Genomic DNA, 27,654 nt, shown 5'->3' with positions numbered 1-27,654 from the left:
ATAATTTTAATGACCACTTTTATTCTAGTGAGCGGATACATAATAACTTGTTTAAGCATTTTCACTTAAGTAATTTATAATTTTTTGCTATTAAAATGAAAATTTGTGTTATAAATAAAATAAAATACCTGTCTTTGTATACAACTTCATTGTACATAATTAGGAGTTTTTTTTCCCTTAGAGTAAGCTGCATGATCATTTGTCGTGAAGTTGACTCTAGTTAACCACTGTTGTCCTTTTGGTTTTCTCCTTCAAGGTGTTTCCTCCATTTAGACTTGTTCCAGAGAAAATGACACTGATTCCAACTAACATGATGCAGGTGATCCTAAAGCCAAAAATGAGCCTTTCTCTTCATCCCATCTCTGCCCCACCCCAATACACATATACACCTCTTCCTGTTGGCCTTCCCTTGTCCACTGTCAACCAAGTACAACAGGATCTGATAAAGAAGAAAATTAGTATTTTCTTTGTTCTATGATAATCATGGTATGAACTACTTCTTGGAATCCCATGGATTATTTATAGCACTTGTATTTTATCTGCATTTGAGCTGATATGGCACATGCTGGTTGGAAAGTGGGGGAAGGTGAAGAAGTTGAGTTGCTCAGACAGAATGTTGGAAAAGGAGATGTGACTTCTCCTCAAACTCCAGCATTCACTGGTGTGTTTAAATTTCAGGTGATGTCTGAAGGTGGCCCTCAGCCTCAATCTATCATTCATTTCTCCATCAGTAATCAGACTGTGGCTGTTGTTAACAGGAGGGGCCAAGTTACAGGGAAGGTAGTTGGCAGAGCTGTGGTCCATGGCACCATTCAGACAGTAAATGAAGATACTGGAAAAGTCATTGTGTTTTCCCAGGTATCGGTTCTTTGTTCTGCTCTGCTTCTGCTCTTCCATCTGGGAGTCATATTGGGAGGTGGAGGAGGAAGTAGTGATGGGGAGGGTGTCCGTAGCCCATGGGAAATATGTAATCTGTAGTTATGAGACATAGTCCTTATGCTTAAGAAATTGTTTCAAGAACAACAACAACAAAAAGCCCATATATATGGCATATTTTTGTTGTCGTTGTTGAATGCCCCAAACAACAACAATCAAATGAGTTGTCATAAGCATCTCTGTCTACCCCATAGACATTCCCTCTTAGCCTAAGCTTGCTCTCCACCCTGTTGAGCAGGATGAAGTACAGATTGAGGTTGTACAGCTAAGGGCTGTTAGGATCCTTGCAGCTGCAACTCGACTCATCACAGCTACTGAGGTCAGTATGATGGTTCTGTTCTAGGTTCATTATGTTGATAATGCCAGCTGGACAGGAGGTATAGCACAAAACCACTCTTCCTTTTCAGATGCCAGTTTATGTCATGGGAGTGACCAGCACCCAGACCCCTTTCTCCTTCAGCAGTGCCAACCCTGGGCTCACATTCCACTGGTCCATGAGCAAAAGGGATGTACTGGATTTAGTGCCCAGGCATTCAGAGGTATGAACATATCTGTTAACATATTACCTTAGGGATTTATTTTATTTCATCCTTGGTTTTAGACTGACTTCCTTCTAAACTACACAACATTATTACTTACTATTTCTGATTGTTCTGTGAATGCTATAAACCTGAAAATCATATGAAGAATCCAAATTTGAGTATTCAGATAATACTACACAATATTTAACATACTTTGCTGGAAAGAACTCTTAAGAAAGCATTGCTTCCTTTGATACATTTGCTGTTATATAATGTTGCATTTGTGAACAAATAACTGTGTTACATGAATAATATATTATGAATATAAAGTATGTATACATAGAGTTTAAATTTAACATACTTTGCTGGAAAGAGCTCTTAAGAAAGTAATGCTTAATGGAGAAGGAAATGGCAACCCACTCCAGTACCCTTGCTTGGGAAATCTCATGGGGATTCTAGTGTGCAACCGTCCATGGAGTACAACAGGGCTGGACACGGCTTAGCGACTAAAAAACAAATGGCAGTTCTAGCCAATGTGTGAGAACAAACACTTGTAAGGAATTTGGGGTTGGGGCTGAAACCAACATCCTATTGTTTGCAGATGTGAATGTCTATTTAGAAAAACCAAAATAAACCGCAAGCAAATATTTAAACTAAAAAAAAAAAAGAAAGTAATGCTTAAGAAAGCATTGCTTCCTTTGATACATTTGCTGTTGTATAATGTTGCATTTGTGAACAAATAACTGTGTTACATGAATAACATATTATGAATATAAAGTATTTATACATAGAGTTTAAATATGTGATATAATCTTTCAACATACTCAGACATACTTAATTATATTAATAATCATGTTTGTGCTACATGATGGGCAGTTGACATTAAGACTTAAGAAAGCTGACCCTGGAGAAGGAAAAGGCAACCCACTCCAGTACTCTTGCCTAGAAAATTCCATGGATGGAGGAGCCTGGTGGGCTACAGCCCATGGGGAATAAAATAAGAAGGCTAACAAATAAATACTATAAAAATGAACTAAACAGCAACACTGGAACTGAAGAATATAATGACTGAACTGAAAATTTCAATGCAGACATTTTAAAGTTTGGTTTATGTATAAAATGGAATATTATTCAGCCTTAGAAAAGAAGGAAATCCCATCATTGCAACAACATGGGAGAAACAGGAAGTTATGCTAAGCGAAATAAACCAGTCACATAGACAAACATTGCATGATCTTGGTTTTATGTGGCACCTTTATTAAAAGAAGTCAAACTCATAGTAACAGAGAGTAGAATGGCAATTACCACATGCTGGGGCTTAGGAGAAAAAAGATTATTTAAAAAGTGAAAGGTAGTTGCCAAGGAATGAGGGGAGTAGATCATCAGGAGTTATTGTTTAATGGATATAGTTTTTATTTTAACAAAGTGGAACAATATGAATGTACTTAGTGTTAGGTAGTTAGAATAGGGAAAAAGGAGTCCAGAATAACAGTGGCTAAAAGATACGGAAGAGAAAAGCCAGTGAAAATAGAACACAGGAAGGTCTGAGGACTGGAGTGAGGGCCTCAGGTAAAACAAACAATACTCCTGGCTGGCCCAATTTACACTAGACAGGCCCAGGGAAAAAAACATATAAAAAGAGGAGCCAAAGCTAGCTCTCTGTCTGTCTCCCACGTGCTGGAGCACTCTTCTCTTCGCGTCTTTGGATCGATGTACCCTCACACCTCAAAGATGGATTTTCCTGCTATCTTCTAAATAAAATAGAGCTGTAACACTGAATAAAAAAAAAAAAAAAAGACTTAAGAAAGCTGGTTGCTGAGCACATTTCTGGGCCCATGCTACTAGGAGCTGGGGAAGAACTGGAATCTTCCCTCATGCACGTAGGGTGCTATGGGTGTCATAGGGCTTGTGTGGGCCACCAACTGGCAACTGATTCTGGACTGAGTACCTTATATCAATGGCAAATTTAAGGATAGTTAATTAAACTGTTCTTCCACGGTGGTACCGGCTTCTCCAAATTCAGCACCTGCTGCTTTTGAAATGCCCAAAGCCCCTCATGATGGCCACTGAGGAAATCCACAATGCAACATGAATCTTTATGTTTTTTTTTTTTTAAATAGCCTTTATACTTTAATGCATTTAGCACTTACTCTGAAATCTGGAAAAGAAAAGAAAAAAAATGAAGTGGATACTGCAGACAAATTTTACCTACTTCATGACATTGTTACATGATCATCAGTTTAATGGAACCCACCCAAGATGGTCCAGGATCAGTGGCAGCCACCTAGGTCTGGACTTTACCTTAGGAAGAAGAAACCTGGGACCAAGATACCCAGGTCACAATTCAGTGCCTACAAAAACAAAGAATTAGAGTTAGACCTTAAAAGAGATCAGAGGGGTTATAGAAGCTACAATTAGTCATTTCTGGAGCCAGTTACAAAGAAAAGTATGGAAAAATTAAAAATTTTCCAATTTTCTGAAAATATCCTAGATCTATAATCTAAGGAAACTCTAGTGGTTGGGTCTTCTGTCATGGACTCCACAGAGCCTAGTTATACTTGGAACTGAAAAGGAATATAACTGTACTTAGTTTGGTAGAGTTCTGCAGAAGGATTTGGCTTTTTTTCCAAATAGGAAAAAAAGGGATAGCAAGTAGGAATTGTGTGAAAGGAAGGGATGGCATAAGCCTTATTAGCACCTGCTCTACTTTTTACTTCCTTTAATTTTCTTGTCTAAAGAAGCACTCTTTTCTCTAACAGAAGAAATGATTGAGAGCTACACAAGATTTTCTTCCCCAGCCTTTGACCTCACATAGACAAACTGGGTGATGAAATGGGCAAATACAAAGGTCTGTAACGGGCTGTGCATTTGGCAGTTCCGTGGATCTGTTTCTTGCTTCAACAGTGCTTGGATGGAACAGACCCAAAGACACTCCCTTGCCCCAGCCTCCTACCACCTGCCAACCCTTTTTTCAGTTGCAACCACTGGAATCAGTCACTCAGCTGTCTGCAATCACCAGGGACCAGCCAACATCATTTTTTGAGCTTAACTCCTTATTACCGATCAACTATGAACTCCTAGATTTGTCATAATTATTCCACTGACATGGAGGCTATCATCAACCACCTGGTCAGCAAGCATCTGTGGGCCTCCTACACCTACCTCTCTGTGGGCTTCTATTTCAACTGAAATGATGTGGTTCTGGAGGACATGGGCCACTTTTTCCACAGTGTGGCTCTGGAGGGCATGGGCCACTTTTTCCACGAATTGGCTGATGAGCAGGCCGAGGGCTACGGGCATCTCTTGAAAATGCAAAACCAGCACAGTGGCTACACCCTCTTTCAAGACATGCAGTAGCATCTGAAGGTGAGTGGGTAAAACCCAGAATCCTATGGAAGCCTCTGCACTCATGGAGAAGAACCTGAGCCAGGCCATTTTGGATCTCCATGACCTGGGTTCTGCCCATGCAGACCCCCATCTCTGTGACTTCTTAGAGAGCTGTGTCCTAGATGAAGAGGTAAAACTCATCAAGAAAATGGTGATCACCTGACCAACCTCCACAGGCTGGTTGGTCCCCAGATTGAATTGGGTTGGTATCTCTTCTAAAGGCTCACCCTCAAGCATGACTTGGAGCCTCTGGAGCCCCGCAGCCTTTGGCGAGCCCCTCTGGTGTGAGGGCTTTTGCATGACACCAGAAGCCCTTCTCTATAACCACTAAGGCAGCTTTTCAACTATCCTGGAACCCTCTCCCAAACCTTGGACCAAATGGAAACATTAAAGCTTTTTTGCAGCAAAAAAGGAAGAAAGGTCTCTAATGTCCTACAAGGTAGACTTCCTGCACTGTGGTGTCACCATTTAGAAATTCAGTTGAATTAAACAATTATAAAACACTTGTTCTTTAGCATAAAACTTTCTTCCAGACAATTGATCATAATCTGCACGAAGGAAATGGGAATTTTTATGTAGGGATGGAGGGAAAGGTGATTTTGGAATTTGAAACTCCTGAGTCAAGTGAGCAAAGGAAGGCCTTGAGGGCTCCAGACAGCAAAAAGGCAGAGGAGACAGGACATGAAATGAATGATAGGAATGGAATTGCCAAAAAGGTAGGCAAGTGCCTACTTCAGCGTTTGCCTTAGTGTTGGACCTCCCTTCTCTCTCAGCAGAAGTCCATCAAGGTCTAATCCTATCTAGTCTAGACTAGAAGGGAAGTAAAGCAAATAGAGAAATTGTCAGCTAGTTTAACATTGTCCTAAACAGGGGCTTCCCTTTCTTGTCGTCTTCCTCCCTTGTTATCACTATGAACTCCAGGAGTAGATTGCCTAACTTCTCTCTGATCTCAGGCTCTACTGTCTCAACCCATTTAGGAAACCCCTTTTTTCATTTGCATTCTTCTCCTATCAAGTAATTGACTTCAAGATGAGAAATCTTATATAGGAATCTTTCCAGAATTAGTTGAGCACTGAACACAGAAGTGTACTTTAGGGGTGACTGTGTTGCTGGGAATATGAAAAGAAACAAATATGAAAAAACCCTGGGGGAATTATCTGGTGGTCCAGTGATAAGGACTTGGTGCTTTCACTGCAGGGGACCTGGATTCAATCCCTGGTTGTGAACTAAGATCCCACAAGCTGTGTGGTGTGGCCACAAAAAGAAAAAAAAAAAAAAATGGGCTTCCTTGGTGACACAGTGGATAAGAATCTGCCTGCCAATGCAGGGGACACAGGTTTAATCCCTGGTCCAGGAAAATCCTAAATGCCATGGGGCAACTAAACCGCTGCACCAAAACTACTGGAAACCACGCATCCTAGAGCCCATGACCTTCAACAAGAGAAACCACCACATAGAGAAGCCTGCACACCACAACTAGAGGATAGCCCTCACCATCTGCAACTAGAGAAAACCGCGTGCAGCAGTGAGGACCTAGTACAGCCATAAATAAATAGATAATTTTAAATGAAGAAAGAAAATAAGTCTGGAACTCTAATTCTTCTTGATAGCTATTTTCAACAAAGAGGGAAGGGCACAGTGTTTATTCATGAATATTTCTTAATCCATCCCTTTCCTGTCTAGGTTTTTCTGCAACTTCCAGTAGAGAATAACTTTGCCATGGTTGTCCACACAAAAGCAGCTGGTCGGACCAATATCAAAGTTACTGTCCACTGTATGAACAGTTCATCTGGACAGTTCGAGGGGAATTTGTTAGAACTGTCTGATGAAGTTCAGATCCTGGTAAGATCCCAAACCTAAATCTTGTTTTTGTTTATCAAGGAGAAGAAAGTTATATTCTCTTATATTCCATGAAGAGTTTGTCTAGATAGAGATAGAGAAATTGCTAGAGGGATCTCTAAAATAGGCTTAGGGTTTCTAGATCTTTGTTATTTCCGCTAATTGTTTGTCTATGGGTATTGACCTTACAAACTACAACACATGCATTCAACTCCCAACACAGTGAATAGTATACAAACACCATGGTAACTAAAGGGAATTAAGTTCTGATTTGTTCTGCCTAACATAGATAGATATTATGGTACATTCCACTTAGCTATATTCACAGGTAGAATGAAATCCTGTCCTGACTTCTGGTAAGGTGTAAGAATATGAAGTTTCTATAGATGTATTCAAGCTGAAAGTTAAATGGCCCTACTGTTTTTAGAATTCAAAGAAAAAAGTATATTTTGTATAGAGAAAATAAATTTCTCTACCTCTGAATTTGCGATTAATTTTTTTCTTTTCTTTTTATCCTTTGTTTTGGCTTTGGTTCCCTGATTCAGTGAGGGGTAGAGGGAAAAGCACTTTACTGGGAGGTAGAAGACCTAAATAGTGCCCTTGCTAATTTAATAGTATAGGTTTTTCATTCTCAAATCTTTTTTTAGATTACTAGAACTAAAATTAGAAATTTCAAAATCATTTTATACTAATATCTAAGTAATATAGGGGATATGGTAAGTGCAAAAACTATGCCTAGTCCCTTGTAGTCAGAAACAGGCTGTGTTAGGTTATATGTTCTAGACTACCTAAATATGTTTTAAATGCCTGGCTCATTTTGGAAAGCAATATTGTGGGACTTGGGCTAAATTGCAGTCAGGCAGACTTGATTTGTAGTTTGTCCATTTGTGAGTAAAGGTCATCATTTGTCTTTTCCAGAAATGAGGAAAGCATCATTTTCTCATTCCAGGTGTTTGAAAAACTTCAACTTTTCTATCCAGAGTGCCAGCCTGAACAAATTCTGATGTCCATGAATTCTCAGCTCAAACTCCATACCAACAGGTAAGGAGAATAGAGAAGAAGATAGACTAGGATCTAACTTTACCCTCAGTGAAACACTGCACATAAAAGAACTATTGCCTTCTAGGTGATTTTTCTAACTCACAAATAAATTTTTTAGTTGAAGTGAAATTCACATAACATAAAATTAAATTGTCTGATTCAGTGGTGTTTAGTACATACACAGTATTGTGTAACCATTATCTCTAGTTTCAAAACATTTTCATTTATCACCAGAGACCCATACCCATTAAACACTCACTCACCATTCTCCTCTCCTCTCAGTCCCTAGCAATCACTAATCAGCTGTCTCTGTGGATTTAAATATTGTATGTTTCATGTAAATGAAACCATACCATGTGACCTTTTGTGTTGACTTCTTGCAGTTAACATGATTTCAAGGTTCATCCACGCTGTAGCATGTATGGGTACTTCATTCCTTTTTATGACTGAATAATATTCCACTATATGAATATACTACGTTTTGTTTATCTAATTGTCCATTGGTGGACCTTTGGTTTGTTTTCACCTTTTAGCTATTGTGGATAGTGCTGCTATGAACATTCATGTACAAGTATTTGTTTGAATACAGTTGTCCCTTGGCATCCACCAAGGATTGGTTCCAGGACCCACCCTTGCCCCCAAAATCTGCAGACTCAAAGATCCATTATATAAAATGGTATAGTATTTATAGTGCATTTATAGGTTATAGTACATATAACCTATGCTCATCTTCCTGTATACTTTAAACTCTCTCTAAATTGCTTATAATACCTAATACAATATAAATGTTATGTAAATAGTCGCCAGTCCAAGGCAAGTTCACATTTTGCTTTCTGGAACTTTTTGAAATTTTCAGTCTGTGCTTGGTTGAATCTGTGGTTGCAGAACCCACAGATGTGAAAAGCTGACTTTACCTGTTTTTAATTCTTTTCACCAAATAATTTTTTAATGATAAATATATAATAGTATTTGATTTTTAAGGAGATAAGCATAATCCAAAGGCTGACTTTTACCTGAGGAACAAATAACTACACAACAAGGAGAACCGAGCAGTTTTCTGAGTACAGCCTCTAACAGTGGTCTAGGCAATTGCTACTCCTTTATTTCTGATAAGTCAGAGCTCCCAAGAGATGCCACCTGCCCCCATTTATTCCCTAGGGAAGGGGCCGCCTTTGTGAGTTCCCGTGTCCTCAAGTGTTTCCCTAATTCATCTGTCATCGAGGAGGATGGTGAAGGGCTCCTGAAAGCTGGTTCCATTGCAGGCACTGCTGTGTTAGAAGTCACTTCTACAGAACCTTTTGGAGTAAACCAAACAACTATAACTGGGGTTCAGGTGAGTTCAGGGACTTACTCAAAAAAATAAAAGGAATACCATGGCCTTAAGAGGCAGACTGACTTTGTTTAGAACTAGAAATTTCTCTGGAAGTCAGAAATGAATTGTAAGATAAGAGGGCAATCTTGACATGAACCATCAAATTAAAGTGGACTTTAGACTCCTTGTTATAAAAGACATTAATCTCAAAAATGGTATGACTGTTTTCTGAGCAACTTTGGCAAAAGGATTGGTATGGGAGAAATGTAGAACTATTACTATCAAAATTAGGCTTTTTGATATGTTTTAAATGTTTTTAGACTTTAAAAAAAAAATTACAATTAGAAGAGACCTTAGAGGTAAGTTAGTCTAAAACAAAATGTTTGGGGCATTAAAAATCTAGTATGTTCCAGCCTTGTGTTGCTCCTTTTATGTATATTTTTTTTACCCACCACAAAAACCCTATTATACAAGCATCATTAGCCCTATTAAACTGATAAGAAATATAAAACCTAGAATGGTTAAATGAAGATATGAAATGATAAAGCTAGGTTTCAAAGCTGGACTTCCCTTATTGTATCACAGTATTTTACTTCCCTTACTTTATCTGTTATAGTACAAAAACACAATCTATATTCTTGATAAGTTATCAGTTACTTAACAATAAATAATACACTCTTCACAAAAGAGGAAATACCGTCCATTCCTCAAAAAACTCCAGCTTTGCTTCATATTTCTGCTGTTTTAATCATTAAAAGAGGCTTTCCAGGTGGCACGGTGGTAAAGAATCCACTTGCCAATGCAAGAGATGCAAGAGACACGGGTTTGAACCCTCAGTTGGGAAGATCCCCTGGAGAAGGAAATGACAACCCATTCCAGTATTCTTGCCTGGAAAATTCCATAAGCGGAGGAGCCTGGTGGGCTATAGTCCATGGAGTCACTAAGAGGCAGATATGACTGAGCAACTGAGGACACACCGATAATTAAAAGCCATTTCCTGTACTGTCATATTTCTTTTTCACTCTGATTTAAGTCATCTGAAATCAAGAGCTGGCTACTTCCTACAAAAGAGGAACATGATTTTTATCACTGATTGTAAGTCTCAGAATATGGTCATAGGTCCCCTCCAGTGCATTCTGCTCTGTACCAATAGGTTTTGTCTCCCACAGGTAGCACCAGTGACATACCTGCGAATGAGCAGCCACCCCAAGCTATACACGGCTCAAGGAAGGACCCTATCAGCCTTTCCCTTGGGCATGTCTCTTACCTTCATTGTTCAGTTTTACAATAGCATTGGAGAGAAATTCCACACACACAATACCCAGCTTTATCTGGCTTTAAACAGGTATGGAAGGCAAAGGAATGGTGTTATCGCTATGGCAGAAATCTTGTCGATTAGCCTGGTATAAGCAGTGCTAGTAAATTCCTCTCATGTTATGCACTTGGAATCTGATCTTTCTTTCATTAAGATAGGGAGGGACAGTTGACTTTAATATTGGGATTTCCCTGGAGGTTCAGTGTTAGGACTCCATGCTTTCACTTCTATGGGCCTGGGTTCAATCCCTGGTTGAAGAACTAAAGTCACACATGGTGGTATGACCAAAAAAGCAACAAAACAAAAAACTATCTGCTTTTTTAAAAAATGAGGGAAAGACCAGAATTAATTATTCAATGAAGAAGATTTTTAATATTTGAATTTGACAAGTCCTAGTTCATATAAAACTCCTATAAGGAGCCAACTGGAGTATTATCAAAAAGCCAAACTGGAAAAAAAATTTTTTTAAGAAAAATAGCCTAGCTGGGCACCATGTATATAAATGTAATAGACCTGATCCCTGGCCCTAGTTGTTTACTCTCCACTGTAGAATTCCATCTGAATTCTTTTGAGCTATTGAATATAAAATGTTGTGATAGGGTCTGGCTCCAGAACTGTTGACTCTTTTCAGAGATTCCTACCTTTCATGTCTACTTTCAGAGATGACCTGCTGCTCATTGGACCAGGGAATAGGAACTACACTTACATGGCCCAGGCTGTGAACAGAGGGGTGACACTTGTGGGGCTCTGGGACCGGAGACATCCAGGCATGGCCGATTATATCCCTGTTTCTGTAGAGCATGCCATCGAGCCAGACACCAAGCTTACCTTTGTCGGAGATGTCATCTGCTTCCATACTTACCTCCTCAACCAGAATGGTTTGGATACTTTCACTTTCTCAACCTCACAACTGACAGGATTAGAAAGCAACTCATCCCTTAGAGGATTTCTCTCTGAGAAAGAAAATACTTTAGTGTATTTTATTATTTTTCATGTTAAATTGATAATTCTTAGTTTAGTGCCCATTTCTCTCCATAGCCAGCTGACTAGAAGTCAGCCAGTAATATTTATTAAAAGTCTATTGAACATGTAGGCAGTGCAGTGTACCATGCCTTCTCCTCCACTCCTAGCTTCTGAAGGAAGATAACTGCAAAGTTGAACGTCAATAAAGGATGAGATGAAAGGAAGGAAAAGACAATAAGGCTTTAGTTCTAAGAACCAATTGTGTGTACACTGTTTTGTGAGGCAACTTTAAAGGCCTGACTTCCATGTATACCATCACTGAAAGAAGGTTTGGCCTTGCACTGGGCTACAGTATACTCATGATCAGCAAAGTATTTCTGTTCTAAGAAGTACTATTGAGTTACAGAAAATCAGTCTTGGCTTTGGAAATGTGTTATATCTTTAGGGTCACAGGTAGCATATCCCAAAATGGTATACATTGACTGGTTGTATGCAATCAAATAATCCATCCAAGTAAGGCTGGCTGGGGTGGTATGTGGTTTGGGTTTTGCATCCTCTTTGGGGAATTATGGATACATGTTATTTGGGTAAAGTGATGTAACATTGAACCTGACTTTAACATTAACCATATATTTTGGACTTGATACAGAGGGAACTCTATTCAGCCTGAGTCAAATCCTCCAATCCTGACAACTGACTTGTAAACAACCACTACTTATTAACATGTAATCCAGGGTCAGTGAGCTAACTGCTTACTATACCATGACTATTAATCTTTTGTCGATGAAACAGAGGCTTTTATACTTCCTTTTCCTAGGTTCTGTCAGGATGGTCACTCTTGTCATCCACTCTGGAATTTTGGGTCATCTCAAGTCAGTACCACTTTGGATGAGGAAGCAGAAGGGCCACATTCGAGGATCAGTAATCCAATCTAATATTTGACATTTCTCTAGCATCTTGGGACTTAAGCCAAAGTAAACTAATCCTCTCTTCTGCCAGCTGATCCTTGCTTGCAGTCTTCTTGCTGATATCAATCAGTAGGTTAAAGCAGATTCATTGTAGCAGGGTCTATACAAAGTTTCAGTTCAGTTCAGTTGTTTAGTCATGTCCCACTCTTTGCAACCCCATGAATCCCAGCATGCCAGGCCTCCCTGTCCATCACCAATTCTCGGAGTTTACCCAAACTCACATCCATCGAGTCGGTGATGCCATCCAGCCATCTCATCCTCTGTCGTCCCCTTCTCCTCCTGCCCCAATCCCTCCCAGAACCAGGGTCTTTTCCAATGAGTCAACTCTTTGCATGAGGTGGCCAAAGTATTGGAGTTTCAGCTTCAGCATCAGTCCTTCCAATGAACAGCTAGGACTAGTCTCCTTTAGGATGGACTGGTTGGATCTCCTTGCAGTCCAAGGGACTCTCAAGAGTCTTTTCCAACACAACAGCTCAGCATCAATTCTTCATCGCTCAGCTTTCTTCATAGTCCAACTCTCACATCCATACATGACCACTGGAAAAACCATAGCTTTAACTAGACGGACCTTTGTTGGCAAAGTAATGTCTCTGCTTTTGAATATGCTGTCTAGGTTGGTCATAACTTTCCTTCCAAGGAGTAAGTGTCTTTTAATTTCGTGGCTGCAGTCACCATCTGCAGTGATTTTTGAGCCCCCCAAAATAAAATCTGTTTTTGTTTGCCCATCTATCTGCCATGAAGTGATGGGACTGGATGCCATGATCTTAGTTTTCTGAATGTTGAGTTTTCAGCCAACTTTTTCACTCTCCTCTTTCACTTTCATCAAGAGGCTGTTGAGTTCCTCTTCACTTTCTGCCATAAGGGTGATGTCATCTGCTTATCTGAGGTTATTGATATTTCTCCCGGCAATCTTGATTCCAGCTTGTGCTTCTTCCAGCCCAGCATTTCTCATGATGTACTCTGCATATAAGTTAAATAAGCAGGGTGACAATATACAGCTTTGATGTACTCCTTTTCCTATTTGGAACCAGTCTGTTGTTCCATGTCCAGTTCTAACTGTTGCTTCCTGACCTGCATGTAGGTTTCTTAAGAGTCAGGTCAGGTGGTCTGGTATTCCCATCTCTTTGAGAATTTTCCACAGTTTATTGTGATCCACACAGTCAAAGGCTTTGGCATAGTCAATAAAGCAGAAATAGATGTTTTTCTGGAATTCTCTTGCTTTTTCAATGATCCAGCGGATGTTGGCAATTTGATCTCTGGTTCCTCTGCCTTTTCTAAAACCAGCTTGAACATCTGGAATTTCACGGTTCACATATTGCTGAAGCCTGGCTTGGAGAATATTGAGCATTACTTTACTAGTGTGTAAAAACTTCCCTGGTGGCTCAGATGGTTAAGCGTCTGCCTCCAATGCGGGAGACCTGGGTTCGATCCCTGGGTTGGGAAGATCCCCTGGAGAAGGAAATGGCACCCCACTCCAGTACTCTTGCCTGGAAAATCCCATGGACAGAAGAGCCTGGTAGGCTATGGTCCATGGAGTCACAAAGAGTTGGACACGACAGAGCGACTTCACTTCACTTCACTTTACTAGCATGTGAGATGGAGTGCTATTCCTATGTGTAAAAGATGTTTTTCTTTTTCCTAAGGAGAACAGTTATATTCTCCAAATAGCTTTTGTGATTCTAAGTTCAGCAGTTCCTATTTTGTTTTGCTGGCATGAAGGGGAACCCAACATTAGGAAAACAAAGTTAGGGACTTCCCTGATAGTCCGGTGGTTAAGACTCTGTGCTTCCATTGCCAGGGGCACAGGTTCAATCCCTGGTCCAGGAACTAATATCCCCACATACCACGTAGCACAGCTAAAAATGAAAAAGAGAACAAAGTTATCCTCACAGCTGGGTGCTCCTCCTGGGAAGGGATATATGTATGCTTAAATGGTCTACTGACTTGGATTCTGAGTAAGGTGAGCGTGACCATCAAATTATATCAAAGATTGCAGTCAACTGCTTTCTCTTGTCTTTTCCTAGGTGAACCTGGAATATGGATGATTTCTGCTGACAATATTCTACAAACAGACATTGTCACTGGGGTAGGAGTGGCCAGGAGTCCAGGAATAGCAACTATCTTTCATGACATCCCAGGACTAGTGAAAACATATCGAGAGGTAAACTTAATGATATGAGACGAGCCCATGGGCGTTCCTTGGTGGCCTAGTGGTTAGAATTCCAGGCTTTCACTGCCATGGAGCAGGTTCCAGCTCTGGTTGGAAAACTGAGATTCCACAAGAGTCTAAAGTAACTATTTCCACATACGGGAATATATATAGGAAGCACATCCTATTAAAAGAAATATACTCATATATCAGATACAAAACCAGACAACAGACTTTATTGAAACATAGATAATTTAAGCATAGATTAAGGTTCTTAAACAAAGGAATGACTAGTCTGATTTATAATGTAAAATACCACTGTGGCTACTGATTGGTACTAGACTGTAGGGACAGGAGTAGAAGCTGAGAGACCAGTTATTGCAGTTCCCAGCTGAGATATGATGGTAGATCAGAGTGACAATTGAGGAGGTGGTGAAAAGTTGATCAGATTCTAAATAGATTTTATAGGTATAGTTGATAAAGTTTCCTGACAGATTATATGTAAAGTTCAAAAGAATCAAGAATGACTTAAGGTTTTTCTATTGAAATACTAAAAGGACAGGACAGAATTGTCATCAACTGAAATGGTTAAGACTGTAGGTAGAACAGTTTTGGAGAAAAGATCAGTTTTTGGACACATAAAGTTGGATGTCTGTTAGATGTCAGTTGGCTGTGTTGAGGTAGCTAGATATAAAAGTCTGGAAATTATTGGCATAGAGATATTTAACGCCAAAAGATCACCAAGAGAGTGAGTGTAAATAGAGAAGAGGTCCAAGAGCTAAGTTCTGGAAACACCAGTATTAAGACCCCTGAAAGGGGACTTCCCTGGTGGTCTAGTGGTTAAGACTTCACCTTCTAATGCAGGGGTTTTGAGTTCGATCCCTGGTAGGGGATCTAAGATCCCACAGGCCTAGTAGCCAAAAACAAACAAACAAAAAGGACCAAAACATGAAATGGAAGCAATATTGTAACACATACAATAAAGACTTTTAAAAATTGGTCCACATCCAAAAAAAAAAAAAAGACCCCTGAAAGAAGAATAAGAACCAAAAAGGGAGATTTATAAGAATTTATAAGATTTATAAAATGACTGGGGAAGTGGAGGGAGTGGGAATACTGGTGTCCAGGAAGCCAAGTGAAGAAGGTATTTCAAGGAGGAAGAATGGTCAACCATGTGAAAGCTACTGCTGGGTCAAGTGTGAGGACTGAGAGATGACCGCTTTTTTTGCAATATGGAGGCTGGTGACTTTGATGAGTTGCTTCAGTGGAATAAAGGGACTGGAAGTTTGACTGGAGAATTGAAAAAGAGAACTTAGAGATAGTCCTGTTCAAGGAGTTGGAGTCAAGAGTTTGTTTCACTGATCGCTTTTAAAATGGGGGGAAAATGGCTTAGGACTGATTTAGTAGAGAAGGAAAATTTGACATGGGAGTAGGAAAAATTGATTAATAGGGAATCATACACAGGGAAGATATGTCAGAAGGAATAAGGGACAAAGATCTCCTTTTAGAAAAAAATGTTATTTTCTTCTCAAAAGTAAACAGATTTTATGGTTTTCAAAATACATGATCACTAGAAGGGTAATTTGCTCTTATGTGAAACAGATGCTTTTAGCTAAACAAATTATGAGGGTTGGAGAGGAAGGGAACCAGATTCTCTAAGAACCTAGGTTCTAATTTTCCTTTGGTTTGCTAACAGGTGGTGGTCAATGCATCATCAAGATTAACACTCAGTTATGACCTCAAGACTTACCTCACCAATACCCCCAATTCAGCTGTGTTCAAGCTGTTCATCACTGCTGGCAGAAATGGTATCAATCTTAAAGGTCAAGAATCTCTTTATAGTTCTGGGTGATTATTCCCACCTTTCCTGTCCTCTGTCAATTAATTCACCTCTTTGGATTAGCAATCCAAGTTTTCTTTTGTTTCAAAATTGATTCTACTTTTACAACAGAATCTTTAAGAGCTGTGAGATCTCAGAATTATGACTGGATTAAGGTTTTAAAATAGGCTCAACCTAGTCACTACTGTCTTTCTGCTTGTAACCCTGCCAGAGAACAGGAGGTAGCCTAGACCAAGAATTTCCAAACATGGATGATTTTCAAGGTTACCCAAAGAAATCTTTTAAAAATACAAATTCTTAGGCTCCATCCAGAGATTTAGTAAGTTTGGGATAAAGGATAAGATACAATTCTTTTAAAGCTTCTCCAGATTTGAGAATTGTTGGACTAGATAATTACGTGAAATGTTATTTGCTCAGCAAATTTGCCTTGTGTTTTTCTTTTTTCGTTTTGTATTGGGCCATAATTTACTGTCAAAAAATAGGGGAGGAGGGCTTCCCTGGTGGCTCAGTGGTGAAAAATCCACGTGCCAGTGTAGGAGCCACAGGTTTGATCCCTGGTCCAGGAAAACCCCACATGCCAAGGAGCAACTAAGCCCATGTGCCATAACCATTGAGTCTGTGCTCTAGAGCCCAGGAACTGCAACTCCTGAGCCATGCACCGCAACTACTGAAGCCCGCATGCCCTAGAGCCAGGGCTCTGTAATAAGAGAAGCCCCTGAGCACCACAACTAGAGAGTAGGCCCCACTCGCTGCAACTGGAGAAAAGACCATGTGGCAGCGAAGACAAGACCAGCACCGCCAAAAACAAATAAGTAAAATTATTTTTTAAGATGGGGGGAGGAGGAAAGATAACTAAAATATAAGAAGCTCCCAATAGATTCCAAATACTATGTTAGGAATTTTTATACCTTTTATCTCATTTAACAATCTCATCATGTAGTAATTATCATTTTAAAGATGAGGATACTGGGGCGGAGAATGGATTGGGAGATTGGGATTGACATATATATACTACTATGTATAAAAGAGATAACTGATGAAAACTGACTATACAGAGAACTCTACTCAGTGCTCTGTGGTGATCTAAATGGGAAGGAAATCCAGAAAAGAGGGAATATATGTGTGTATACATATAGCTGATTCACTTTGCTGTATAGCAGAAACTAACACAACATTGTAAAGCAGCTATACTCCAATAAAATTTTTTTTAAAGATGAGAGTACTGGGAATTCCTTGGCGGCCCAGTGCTCTCACTGCTGAGGGCCTGGGTTCAATCCCTGGTCAGGGCAAAAAAAAAAAGATGAGACTACTAAGAGCAAGTAATTTGTACAAGGTAACAAACCAGTTAGTGGCAAGAGTAGTAGATATGTTTCACTCCGAAGTCCATGTACATCCTTTCATTCATCTTTTTGTTTCTATAGAACAGATTCCAGATTTGGAGGGTGGGGGTGGATGGAGGGATAGTGGGGGGTGAGAAAACATGCAAAACCAACCAGAGAAGTTCAAAATAGAACAGAATATAATGGTCTATAAACCTTAAGATGATTTAAACTCTATTGACCTTTATTTTTTTTTAATTTAATTTTATTTTTAAACTTTACATAATTGTATTAGTTTTGCCAAATATCAAAATGAATCCACCATAGGTATACATGTGTTCCCCATCCTGAACCCTCCTCCCTCCTCCCTCCCCATACCATCCCTCTGGGTCGTCCCAGTGCTCTAGCCCCAAGCATCCAGTATTGTGCATCGAACCTGGACTGGCATCTCGTTTCATACATGATATTTTACATGTTTCAATGCCATTCTCCCAAATCTTCCCACCCTCTCCCTCTCCCACAGAGTCCTCTATTGACCTTTAAAAATATATATTTATTTATTTACTTGGCTGTGTTGTGTCTTAGTTGCAGCATGTGGGATCTAGTTCCCTGACCAGGGATGGAACCTGGGCCCCCTGCATTCAGAGTACAGAGTCGTAGCCACTGGACCACCAGTGAAGTCCCTCTAATTGCCCGTTCTGTCCTTCAGTTTTTAAGCATTTAATATATTTTCTTTTCACAGTAGATACTTAATCTTATAAATACAATCTAAATATGTATGTATAAATAAGAGTATTTGATCTTTAAAATTCTTCAGGTTCTTTTATAAAGTATTAACTGTTTCTTCATAACATATTATCTCATTGTTATCTACCTTATTAAATTTTACAAAGAGATTGCATTTTTTTTCCTTGCAGAATCTTTCTAAAACCACACTTATGAAACTTCATGTAACAGTTCCTTTGATATTGCTGATAGTCTCCAAAAGATGAGAATGATCACTGGACTGCTGACAATTGAGAAAGAGCTTTAGCAAACCGAGACCATTAAGAAACTGTGCAAGGGAAAATCTTGTTACCAAGACACGGGTTTCTAGTTAATTTAAAATTGCAGCTGACCCAACCTTGGTGCCAGTCGATTTCTTGCCAGCTGCGTGGCTCCTGTTTAAGGCACCACTTGTAATGAAGTTCTGGAGATCTTTGACTTGACGCATACTACAATCATTTATGGAAAACAAATCTTCCTAGATATAAAAGCTACCTCCCAAGTGTAGCATTTTATTTCTAATAACTGCCCAATCTCTCTGTAATCTTATTTCCATTAATGAATTCCAAAAACTTCTGAAAGAGAACACCAGTGATATTATTAATAATATAAACCCCATTATAGTCACAGACTAGCAGACACAAGAGTCTTACACTCTCCTTTCACCTTGATTGTGGTAAGACCCAACAGAGCTGGCAAATAGACAGCTGTAGCAATTAAAACAGAGCTGACCCTTCTTTCTTATTTTTTAAATTCCAAACTTCCTCTATATATAATATATATGTTTCCCCTTTTACAAATTCCTCTTAGTGACAAAGCTATTTACCTCTTTTCTGGTCTCTAGGATCCTGCACCCCAAATCAGGCTTTGGCCATTACAACACTTCTTCCAGAGACCCTTATGCTGTGCCATGTACAGTTCAGTAATACTTTACTAGACATTCCAGCAAGTAAGGTCTTTCATATCCATTCAGATTTCAGCATGGAAAAAGGTGAGTTCCACCAGTTGAATCTGGTTTCCCCCTTGTTTTCATATTTGTACAAATGTCACTTTATTGGTTTACATTTCTGCCTTCTAGTTTTATCTACTGTGTAACTATGGCATTTTTCTCACTCAGCATTTTTGTTCTATCCATTCAACAAAGTTTTAACATGTATCTATAATATACTATGCTTTACTATTATAACTTACTACTTTCTCCTTTGTTAGCCTGTTATCTTTGTGAGGGCTTGGATTATGTCTCATACATCTTTTGTTCCCAACTAGTAGCACAATGTTTGAATGCTGTTGAACTGAAGGATATTATGAGCAGAACAGCATTAACAAGTGGAAAGAAAAAATAGGCATGACTTTGGGAGGACATTAAATAAATCAACTGATCTAAAATAAGACAGTCCATGCCAAATATAAGTAGGTAGTGCTATATCATGGGAGAGCTTTTACTCCAAGGTCAGACAGTTTGAGTGGTAATGAGAAACCACTGAAGGAAGGTTAATTCCAGTAAACTGTTGAACACCAAATAGAATGCCTGGTACCAGGATGGGCACTGGAGATAGAGGAGCAAGACAAGGCTTTTAAATCTTACTAGAACAACAATCTCAATCTCAAAAATGACAGAATGATCTGTTTGTTTCCAAGGCAAACCATTTAATATCACACTAATCCAAGTCTCTGCCCCAACCAGTAATGATGAAGAAGCTGAAGTTGAATGGTTCTATGAAGACCTACAAGACCTTCTAGAACTAACACCCAAAAAAGACGTTCTCTTCATTATAGGGGACTGGAATGCAAAAGTAGGAAGTCAAGAGCTACCTGGAATAACAGGCAAATTGGCCTTGGAGTACAAAATGAAGCAGGTCAAAGGCTAACAGAGTTTTGCCAAGAGAACCCACTGGTCATAGCAAACGCCCTCTTCCAACAACACAAGAGAAAACTCTACACAAGGACATCACCAGATGGTTAACACCGAAATCAGATTGATTATATTCTTTGCAGCTAAAGATGGAGAAGCTCTATACAGTCAGCAAAAACAAGACCAGGAGCTGACTGTGGCTCAGATCATGAACTCCTTATTGCCAAATTCAGACTTAAATTGAAGAAAGTAGGGAAAACCACTAGACCATTCAGGTATGACCTAAAGCAAATCCGTTATGATTATACAATGGAAGTGACAAATAGATTCAAGGATTAGATCTGATAGATAGAGTGCCTGAAGAACTATGGGCGGAGGTTCGTGACATTGTACAGGAGGCAGTAATCAACACCATCCCCAAGAAAAAGAAATGGAAAAAGGCAAAATGGTTGTCTGACTAGGCCTTACAAATAGCTGAGAAAAGAAGAGAAGCTAAAGGCAAAGGAGGAAAGGAAAGATATACCCATTTGAATGCAGAGTTCCAAAGAATAGCAAGGAGAGATAAGAAAGCCTTCCTTGGTGATCAGTGCAAAGAAATAGAGGAAACAATAGAATGGGAAAGACTAGAAATCTCTTCAAGAAAATTAGAGATGCCAAGGGAACATTTCATGCAAAGATGAGCACAATAAAGGACAGAAATGGTATGGACCTAACAGAAGCAGAAGATATTAAGAAGAGGTGGCATGAATACACAGAACTATACAAAAAAGATCTTCATGACCCAGAAAATCAGAACGGTGTGGTCACTCACCTAGAGCCAGACATCCTGGAATATGAAGCCAAGTGGGCCTTAGGAAGCATCACTACAAACAAAGCTAGTGGAGGTGATGGAATTCCAGTTGAGCTATTTCAAATCCTAAAAGATGATGCTGTTAAAGTGCTGCACTCAGTAAACCAGCAAATCTGGAAAACTCAGCAGTGGCCAATGCTGGAACAGGTCAGTTTTCATTCCAATCCCAAAGAAAGGCAATGCCAAAGAATGTTCTAACTACCACACAATTGCACTCATCTCACATGCTAGCAAAGTAATGCTCAAAATTTTCCAAGCCAGGCTTCAACAGTACGTGAACCATGAACTTCCAGGTGTTCAAGCTGGATTTAGAAAAGGCAGAGGAACCAGAGATCAAATTGCCAACATCTATTGTATCATCGAAAAAGCAAGAAAGTTCCAGAAAAACATCTACTTTTGCTTTATCGACTACACCAAAGCCTTTGACTGTGTGGATCACAACAAACTGTGGAAAATTTTTCAAGAGATGGGAATACCAGACCACCTGATCTGCCTCCTGAGAAATCTGTATGCAGGTCAAGAAGCAACAGTTAGAACAAGAGACTGGTTCCAAATTGGGAAAGGAGTACATCAAGGCTATATATTGTCACCCTGCTTATTTAACTTATATGCAAAGTACATCATACAAAATGCCAGGCTGGATAAAACACAAACTGGAATCAAGATTGCTGGGAGAAATATCAGTAACCTCAGACATGCAGATGACACCACCCTTATGGCAGAAAGCAAAGAAGAACTAAAGAGCCTCTTGATGAAAGTGAAAGAGGAGAGTGGAAAAGTTAGCTGAAAACTCAACATTCAGAAAACTAAGATCATAGCATCTGGTCCCATCACTTCATGGCAAATAGATGGAGGAACAATGGAAACAGTGAGAGACTTTATTTATTTTGCATGGTTAGTGTTTTATTCTTTGAAGAATGGCTCTGAAACATCACAGTACATCAGGTTGAAAGGACAAGTTTAAAATAGTTTCATAAGGATATAACATATGTACTGCCTGTTCACTCTACGAAATCTTGATCATAGAGCTTATGATACACTTAGTTAGCAGTAGCACCCAGGTTTTCCAAATATTCATCATTGCTCTCTTGTTTGCATAGACTTCATCTCATTAGCTGCCTTCTGCTTTTGTTGCATGATCTCAGAGTCCCTCTACTTCTGAGAGGTAGTCAGGCTATTCTCTTTTCTTTTTCCCTTACTAATTTCCTGAGATTTCTTCATGTTTTCTGGTGGGGAAGTTCTCGTTGATTTCCATGGGCCATGATGACAACTGGACCAAGCCTGGAAGAGGGCAACTCAGAAAAGGAACGACTTCCTCACACTCTCAGCCACTGTCCCTACCTGTTGATCTGGAAGACTGAGCCCCTGCGGGCCCCCTGACGGGATTCGCCTGTCAAGACTTTATTTTGGGGGGCTCCAAAATGATTGCATATGGTGACTGCAGCCATGAAATTAAGAGATGCTTGCTCCTTGGAAGAAAAGCTATGACCAACCTAGACAGCATATTAAAAAGCAGAGACATTACTTTGCCAACAAAGGTCCGTGTAGTCAAGGCTATGGTTTTACCAGTAGTCATGTACGGATGTGAGAGTTGGACCATAAAGAAAGCTGAGCGCCAAAGAATTGATGCTTTTGAACTGTGGTGTTGGGGAAGACTCTTGAAAGTCCCTTGGACTGCAAAGACATCTATCCGTTCAATTTTAAAGGAAATCAGTCCTGAATATACATTGGAAGGACTGATGCTGAAGCTGAAATTCCAACACTTTGGCCACCTGATGCAAAGAACTGACTCTTTGGAAAAGACCCTGATGCTGGGAAAGATTGAAGGAGGGAGAAGGGAACAACAGAGGATGAGATGGTTGGATGGCATCACCGACATGATGGACATGAGTTTGAGTAGGCTCCGGGAGTTGGTGATGGACAGGGAAGCCTGGCATGCTGCAGTCCTTGGGGTCGCAAAGAGTTGGACACGACTGAGCAACTGAACAGAACTAAGAACTACACAGGCTGATTAGTTATACACATGGGATGCTAGATGACAGAGAGAAAGGAGTATTTGTATCAAACCTGGGTGTTAAGGGTCAGGTTTTATAGGAAAAGTAACCTCTAGAAGGATGACCATGACTGAGGTAGACGTGAAGAGAACAGGACATTCCAGGCAATACAGAGCCCTGGAAAAGTTTTCAAAACTAAGTTTAAAGTATACACTGGCAGTACACAAAATGGATAAGAAGAATGGAAGGTAAGGAGACTAGCAAATGCAATTTGCATTGCAGTGATCCAAGCATGAATTGACAAGTTTAGGCCAGAGTAACAGAAATACTAACAGAGGTGTCAGATATGAGATATTTCAAAGGATGAGTTAGCAAGATTTGGATATAGGAATGAAAGAAAGGTTGTCAGAAGACAACCAACGTTCATGGGTAACTAGAAAAACAGTATTATTAACAGAAATAAGGCCATCAAGAGGTGGTTTGATACAGAAGTGATTAAACATGTTCAAAGCTTGCCTTTCTTCCACAAACCCTTTACTGATCTCATGATCTCTGACTACTTTATCCTATATCCCCTTAATTTCTACTTGTATTAAGTTATTTAATATCCCCTGACATGCTGACTAACCAGTAATGGCATCCTTACCTTAAGTTCAATTATGGGTTCCCTTGGACTGTTTCATCTTTGGTAAACTCCTCCTTAGAGGCCAACAGTATGCTAATAGTGAATACTCAAATCTGAGTTCATTTCCTTTTGAATTTGCATGTCAATATTTTTCCTTCCTATCCTAATCCAATTGACTAAATAGGGCCTCTGAACCTTCCTGCTCAGTTTTTCCTCTTTTCTTCAGGGGTTTATGTCTGCCTAATCAAGGTTCGACCCCAGTCAGAGGAGCTGCTCCAGGTCCTGAGCACCGCTGACACCTCAGTCTATGGTTGGGCCACACTTGTCAGTGAGCGTAGCAAGAATGGAATGCAAAGAATCCTCATTCCTTTCATCCCAGCCTTTTACATCAACCAGTCAGAATTGGTTCTTAGCCACAAAAAAGACGTCGGGGAGCTAAGAGTACTGGGAGTGGATAGAGTTCTTGAGAAGCTAGAGGTATGTTAAGGACTGAAGCAAAACAGATCAGGGTTTTGAAAATGAGATTTTTCATTCTCAGTCCAGGGTAAAGGAATAGATACTGAACGACTTGATAAAATTCACCACAGGAAATTCCTAAAACAGAAAATCTGTCCACTTTATAATGCCATGGGGGCTCCCAGAGTCCAAAATCTGTCATGAGCATTGTCTGGAAGATAATACAAATGCATATATATATATGTGTGTGTGTGTGTGTGTGTGTATATCACACACACACACACCACCAATGCTATCCTGAGAGTTTTAGAGTGCTAAAAGCTTTTGAAGGCTATATTATTCTCACACAGATGGTTTTCTTCCCCTACCCTTCAATATGTCTGTGTGAAAAAGTGACTTGTCAGCTAGCTAACTAGAAATCCAGATGTCTTATTGTTTATGATTGGAATGTATTGACACAAAACTGATTTTCTTCTTTCAAACAAGTTCCATTTTCTTTTCTCTAAGGTGTTCCCCAGCTCCCCAGTTCTAATGGTCTCTGGCCATAGGCATTCTTCGCTCACACCTGGCCTGGCCATCTACCACGTAAGAGTAGTCAACTTCACATCCCTCCAGCAGATGGCATCACCTATTTTCATCAACATTTCCTGTGTGCTCACCAGTCAAAGTGAGGCTGTACGAGTGAGAGCTATGAAAGCTAAGTCTGGTGCAGGTGAGCATGGGGGTGACTATTTTTAATCTAGAGGCAAAAAGACTGAATGTATTACAATTTAGTTTAGAATTTAATTAATGGGAAACATTCGGCCACTTGATCAAGATTATTCAGACTAGCTGGGACATGGATCTTTATTCTCGGAGGCTACCCTATAACCTTCAGGTAGCCTTCTTAAAACTTGTTTAGTCGCTGTCCCAGGCTCCTCTGTCCATGGGATTCTCCAGGTAAGGATACTGGAGTGGGTTGCCATCTCCTTCTCTAGGGGTCTCCTGCTTGGCAGATGGATTTTTACCACTGAGACACCAGGAGATTCAGGTTGGATCCCTGGCTCAGGAAGATCTCCTGGAGGAAGAAGTGGCAGCCCACTCTAGTTATTCTTGCCTGGAAAACCCCATGGAGAGAGAGGAGCCTGGCGGTCCCCAGTCCATGAGGTTGCAGAGTCAAACACAACTTAGTGACCAAGCATGAATGCAGTTTAACCTGCGTTTACTAGCCTCAAAAGTATACTTCTTGCCTTGTTTTAAGCCCTTTGATAAATGTTTGATTTAATCCAAAAGTATTTAGCAAATCTTTGTGCATCAATCAGTAAATGGTAGTAATCCTAGAAGCAAGACTTGGCTCTGACAAATCCTGATTCTGCCTTTACCCAGTTCGGAAATGATGCCAAGTTTGGGTGGGATGGTAACAGTTACGGAAAGAGGTGTTAGAAGTTTCTTCCCAGGTGGCTCAGTAGTAAAGATTAGGATTTAACCCCTGGGTTGGGAAGATCCCCTGGAGGAAATGGCGACCCACTACAGTATTCTTGCCTGGAGAATCTAGGAGTGAATTAGGCTGAACCTTAGTACATCTAACGGGAGAAAGGTTTTGGCTTCTGTGAGTATCCGATTTGTATGAGTCAGTAAATATTCTAAGCATATTTATATGCATTTTAATTCTCATTCTAAAGGGTTTCCTAAAACTCTTTAAGAGATGTTTTCCCCTTTAAAGAGTTGAAATTGGGATGTTCAGGATCCTATCACTAGAGAATGTTCAACCCCAATCTGTGCTGAGAGTAGTTTTTAAACTGAGTTCATGGATCTCTATAAAGGTTCTCAGAATTCAAGGTGTCCATGCCCTGAATGGGAAAAAACAAAATTACATCAAAATTACAGTAGTTATCAGACCTAAAAATGTATCTTTATTACTAGAGCACACATACTACTGTATTACAAATAAGGCCTTTTAACATTTTGCTGTGTATTATAAAACTTCAATTGGTTTCCTTTATTCCTACATTTTTTGCATTGAAAAACATTGAGTTGGGGTACATTGACTTCACCAGACTGCCAAAGTTACCCATGGCAAAAAAAAAAAAAAAAAAGCTAAGAATCACCTGGGTGCTCATTGGAAGGACTGATGCTAAAGCTGAAACTCCAGTACTTTGGCCACCTCATGTGAAGAGTTGACTCATTGGAAAAAGACTCTGATGCTGGGAGGGATTGGGGGCAGGAGAAGGGGACGACAGAGGATGAGATGGCTGGATGGCATCACTGACTCGATGGACGTTGAGTCTGAGTGAACTCTGGGACGTGGCGATGGACAGGGAGGCCTGGCATGCTGCGATTCATGGGGTCGCAAAGAGTCGGACATGACTGAGACTGAAGAATCACCACGTTCTTAAGTGATGAGGGCACAAACTGACAGTACACTGTTATTTTTGCTACAAATATGCAACCCAATCTTAAGTTCACTCATACAAGCATGATACCTACTTGCAGGAACAAGTAGGTATTTAAAACAGGGCCCAATTAAGACAGGAATTAGTTCAATGTAGACACAACAAAGGGGTGTCCTAAGTTAATATACCTCTTGATTTATTTGGACTTCCAGTGTTGGGACCAGATCAGGGAGGAGATTTTAGTATGTTGTTTTGTTTAGTCGCTAAGTCATGTCCAACTCTTTTGTGACCCCATGGACTGTTGCCTGCTAGGCTCTGCTCCTCTGCCAATGGGATTTCTCAGCCAAGAATACTGGAGGGGGTGGCCATGCCCTCCTCCAGGGGATCTTCCTAACACAGGGATCAAGCCCAGGTTTCCAGGCATTGAAGATTCTTTACCATCTGAGCCACCAGTGAAGCCCCCACCTTTTTTTTTCAGTACAAGCAACCTCAAATTATTCTTCAGAGTAAAGCAGTTTAACAGTGTGAAGTTGTTAAACAGTTGTGAACAGAGTTTAGAGAGAGGTTAAGAGCAGTTAAGAGCCCAGAGGTAGAGGGCCTATACAAGGGTTGCAGAACAGGAACTATGTATAAGGGCCTGGTGACAGTTTATCTGGAATGGCAATTTGGTGAGGCAGGAAGAGTTCATTTCTAGACACTGAAGAATTCGAAATAACCAAGAGAAAGTATGCTTCAAAAGACATGTCTTAACTTTTATTGAGGACAAATTTATATACAAATCATGTTCCCTAGAAATGATAGCTGAATAAAAAAGGACAAGTGGCTCCTGGGTCATTGTTTCAGGTTAGAGGGATTACAAGTTGAAGGATGTCACTTGGAGTTAAAGTACACAGGAGAGATAACAGGCATTTTACAGTGGCAGAGAATTTAAACATTCTTTTGGAAGCTGAAAAGGCTTAAGAATTGTAGTTTATTATGTTAGTGATAAAAAGCCAAAAAGGTAGAGGCACCAAGTACAGTTCACCCCTTTTTCTCTGGTAAGAAACAAAAAGAATTTCCTAGAGGGCTAAGTTTTGAGTGCTTCAGCTAGATATCTCAGAAGCATACAATTTTTAAATGCAACATCTGTCCTGTATATATTAAAAAAACT

At 39.9% G+C, this 27,654-nt stretch overlaps 1 protein-coding gene, 1 long non-coding RNA gene and 2 pseudogenes across 3 annotated transcripts in view; 2 read left to right on the top strand and 2 right to left on the bottom strand.

Moving 5' to 3' along the window:
• The window catches only part of NUP210L (nucleoporin 210 like), a 99,838-nt gene that overhangs the window by 71,135 nt on the left and 1,049 nt on the right, over positions 1–27,654 (top strand). For both annotated transcript variants that reach the window (XM_086392819.1, XM_086392818.1), the window contains exons 24-37: positions 257–319; positions 679–858; positions 1,175–1,255; positions 1,344–1,475; positions 6,528–6,686; positions 7,633–7,724; positions 8,883–9,057; positions 10,206–10,381; positions 11,012–11,229; positions 14,307–14,443; positions 16,128–16,254; positions 19,200–19,346; positions 23,903–24,153; positions 24,640–24,844. In XM_086392819.1, the coding sequence (XP_086248945.1) occupies positions 257–319; positions 679–858; positions 1,175–1,255; positions 1,344–1,475; positions 6,528–6,686; positions 7,633–7,724; positions 8,883–9,057; positions 10,206–10,381; positions 11,012–11,229; positions 14,307–14,443; positions 16,128–16,254; positions 19,200–19,346; positions 23,903–24,153; positions 24,640–24,844 (2,143 nt within the window). The remainder of the gene's footprint in view (positions 1–256; positions 320–678; positions 859–1,174; positions 1,256–1,343; positions 1,476–6,527; positions 6,687–7,632; positions 7,725–8,882; positions 9,058–10,205; positions 10,382–11,011; positions 11,230–14,306; positions 14,444–16,127; positions 16,255–19,199; positions 19,347–23,902; positions 24,154–24,639; positions 24,845–27,654) is intronic.
• On the top strand, positions 2,629–3,474 carry LOC147376593 (cytochrome b-c1 complex subunit 10 pseudogene; annotated as a pseudogene).
• Positions 3,629–4,757, bottom strand: LOC147376592 (uncharacterized). The gene is made up of 2 exons (XR_015161068.1): positions 4,620–4,757; positions 3,629–3,808 (listed from the first exon to the last, which is right to left on the bottom strand). It is a non-coding gene; the product is annotated as an uncharacterized LOC147376592 (long non-coding RNA).
• LOC147376591 (small EDRK-rich factor 1 pseudogene) lies at positions 22,012–22,395 on the bottom strand (annotated as a pseudogene).

Source organism: Bos grunniens, chromosome 3, assembly GCF_055505025.1.
Source record: "Bos grunniens cultivar Pamir isolate PY7600 chromosome 3, Bosgru_T2T1.0, whole genome shotgun sequence".
NCBI classification, from domain to species: Eukaryota; Metazoa; Chordata; class Mammalia; order Artiodactyla; family Bovidae; genus Bos; species Bos grunniens.
The sequence above is the reverse complement of the archived record's forward strand: the minus strand, read 5'-3'. Positions and strand labels throughout refer to the sequence as shown.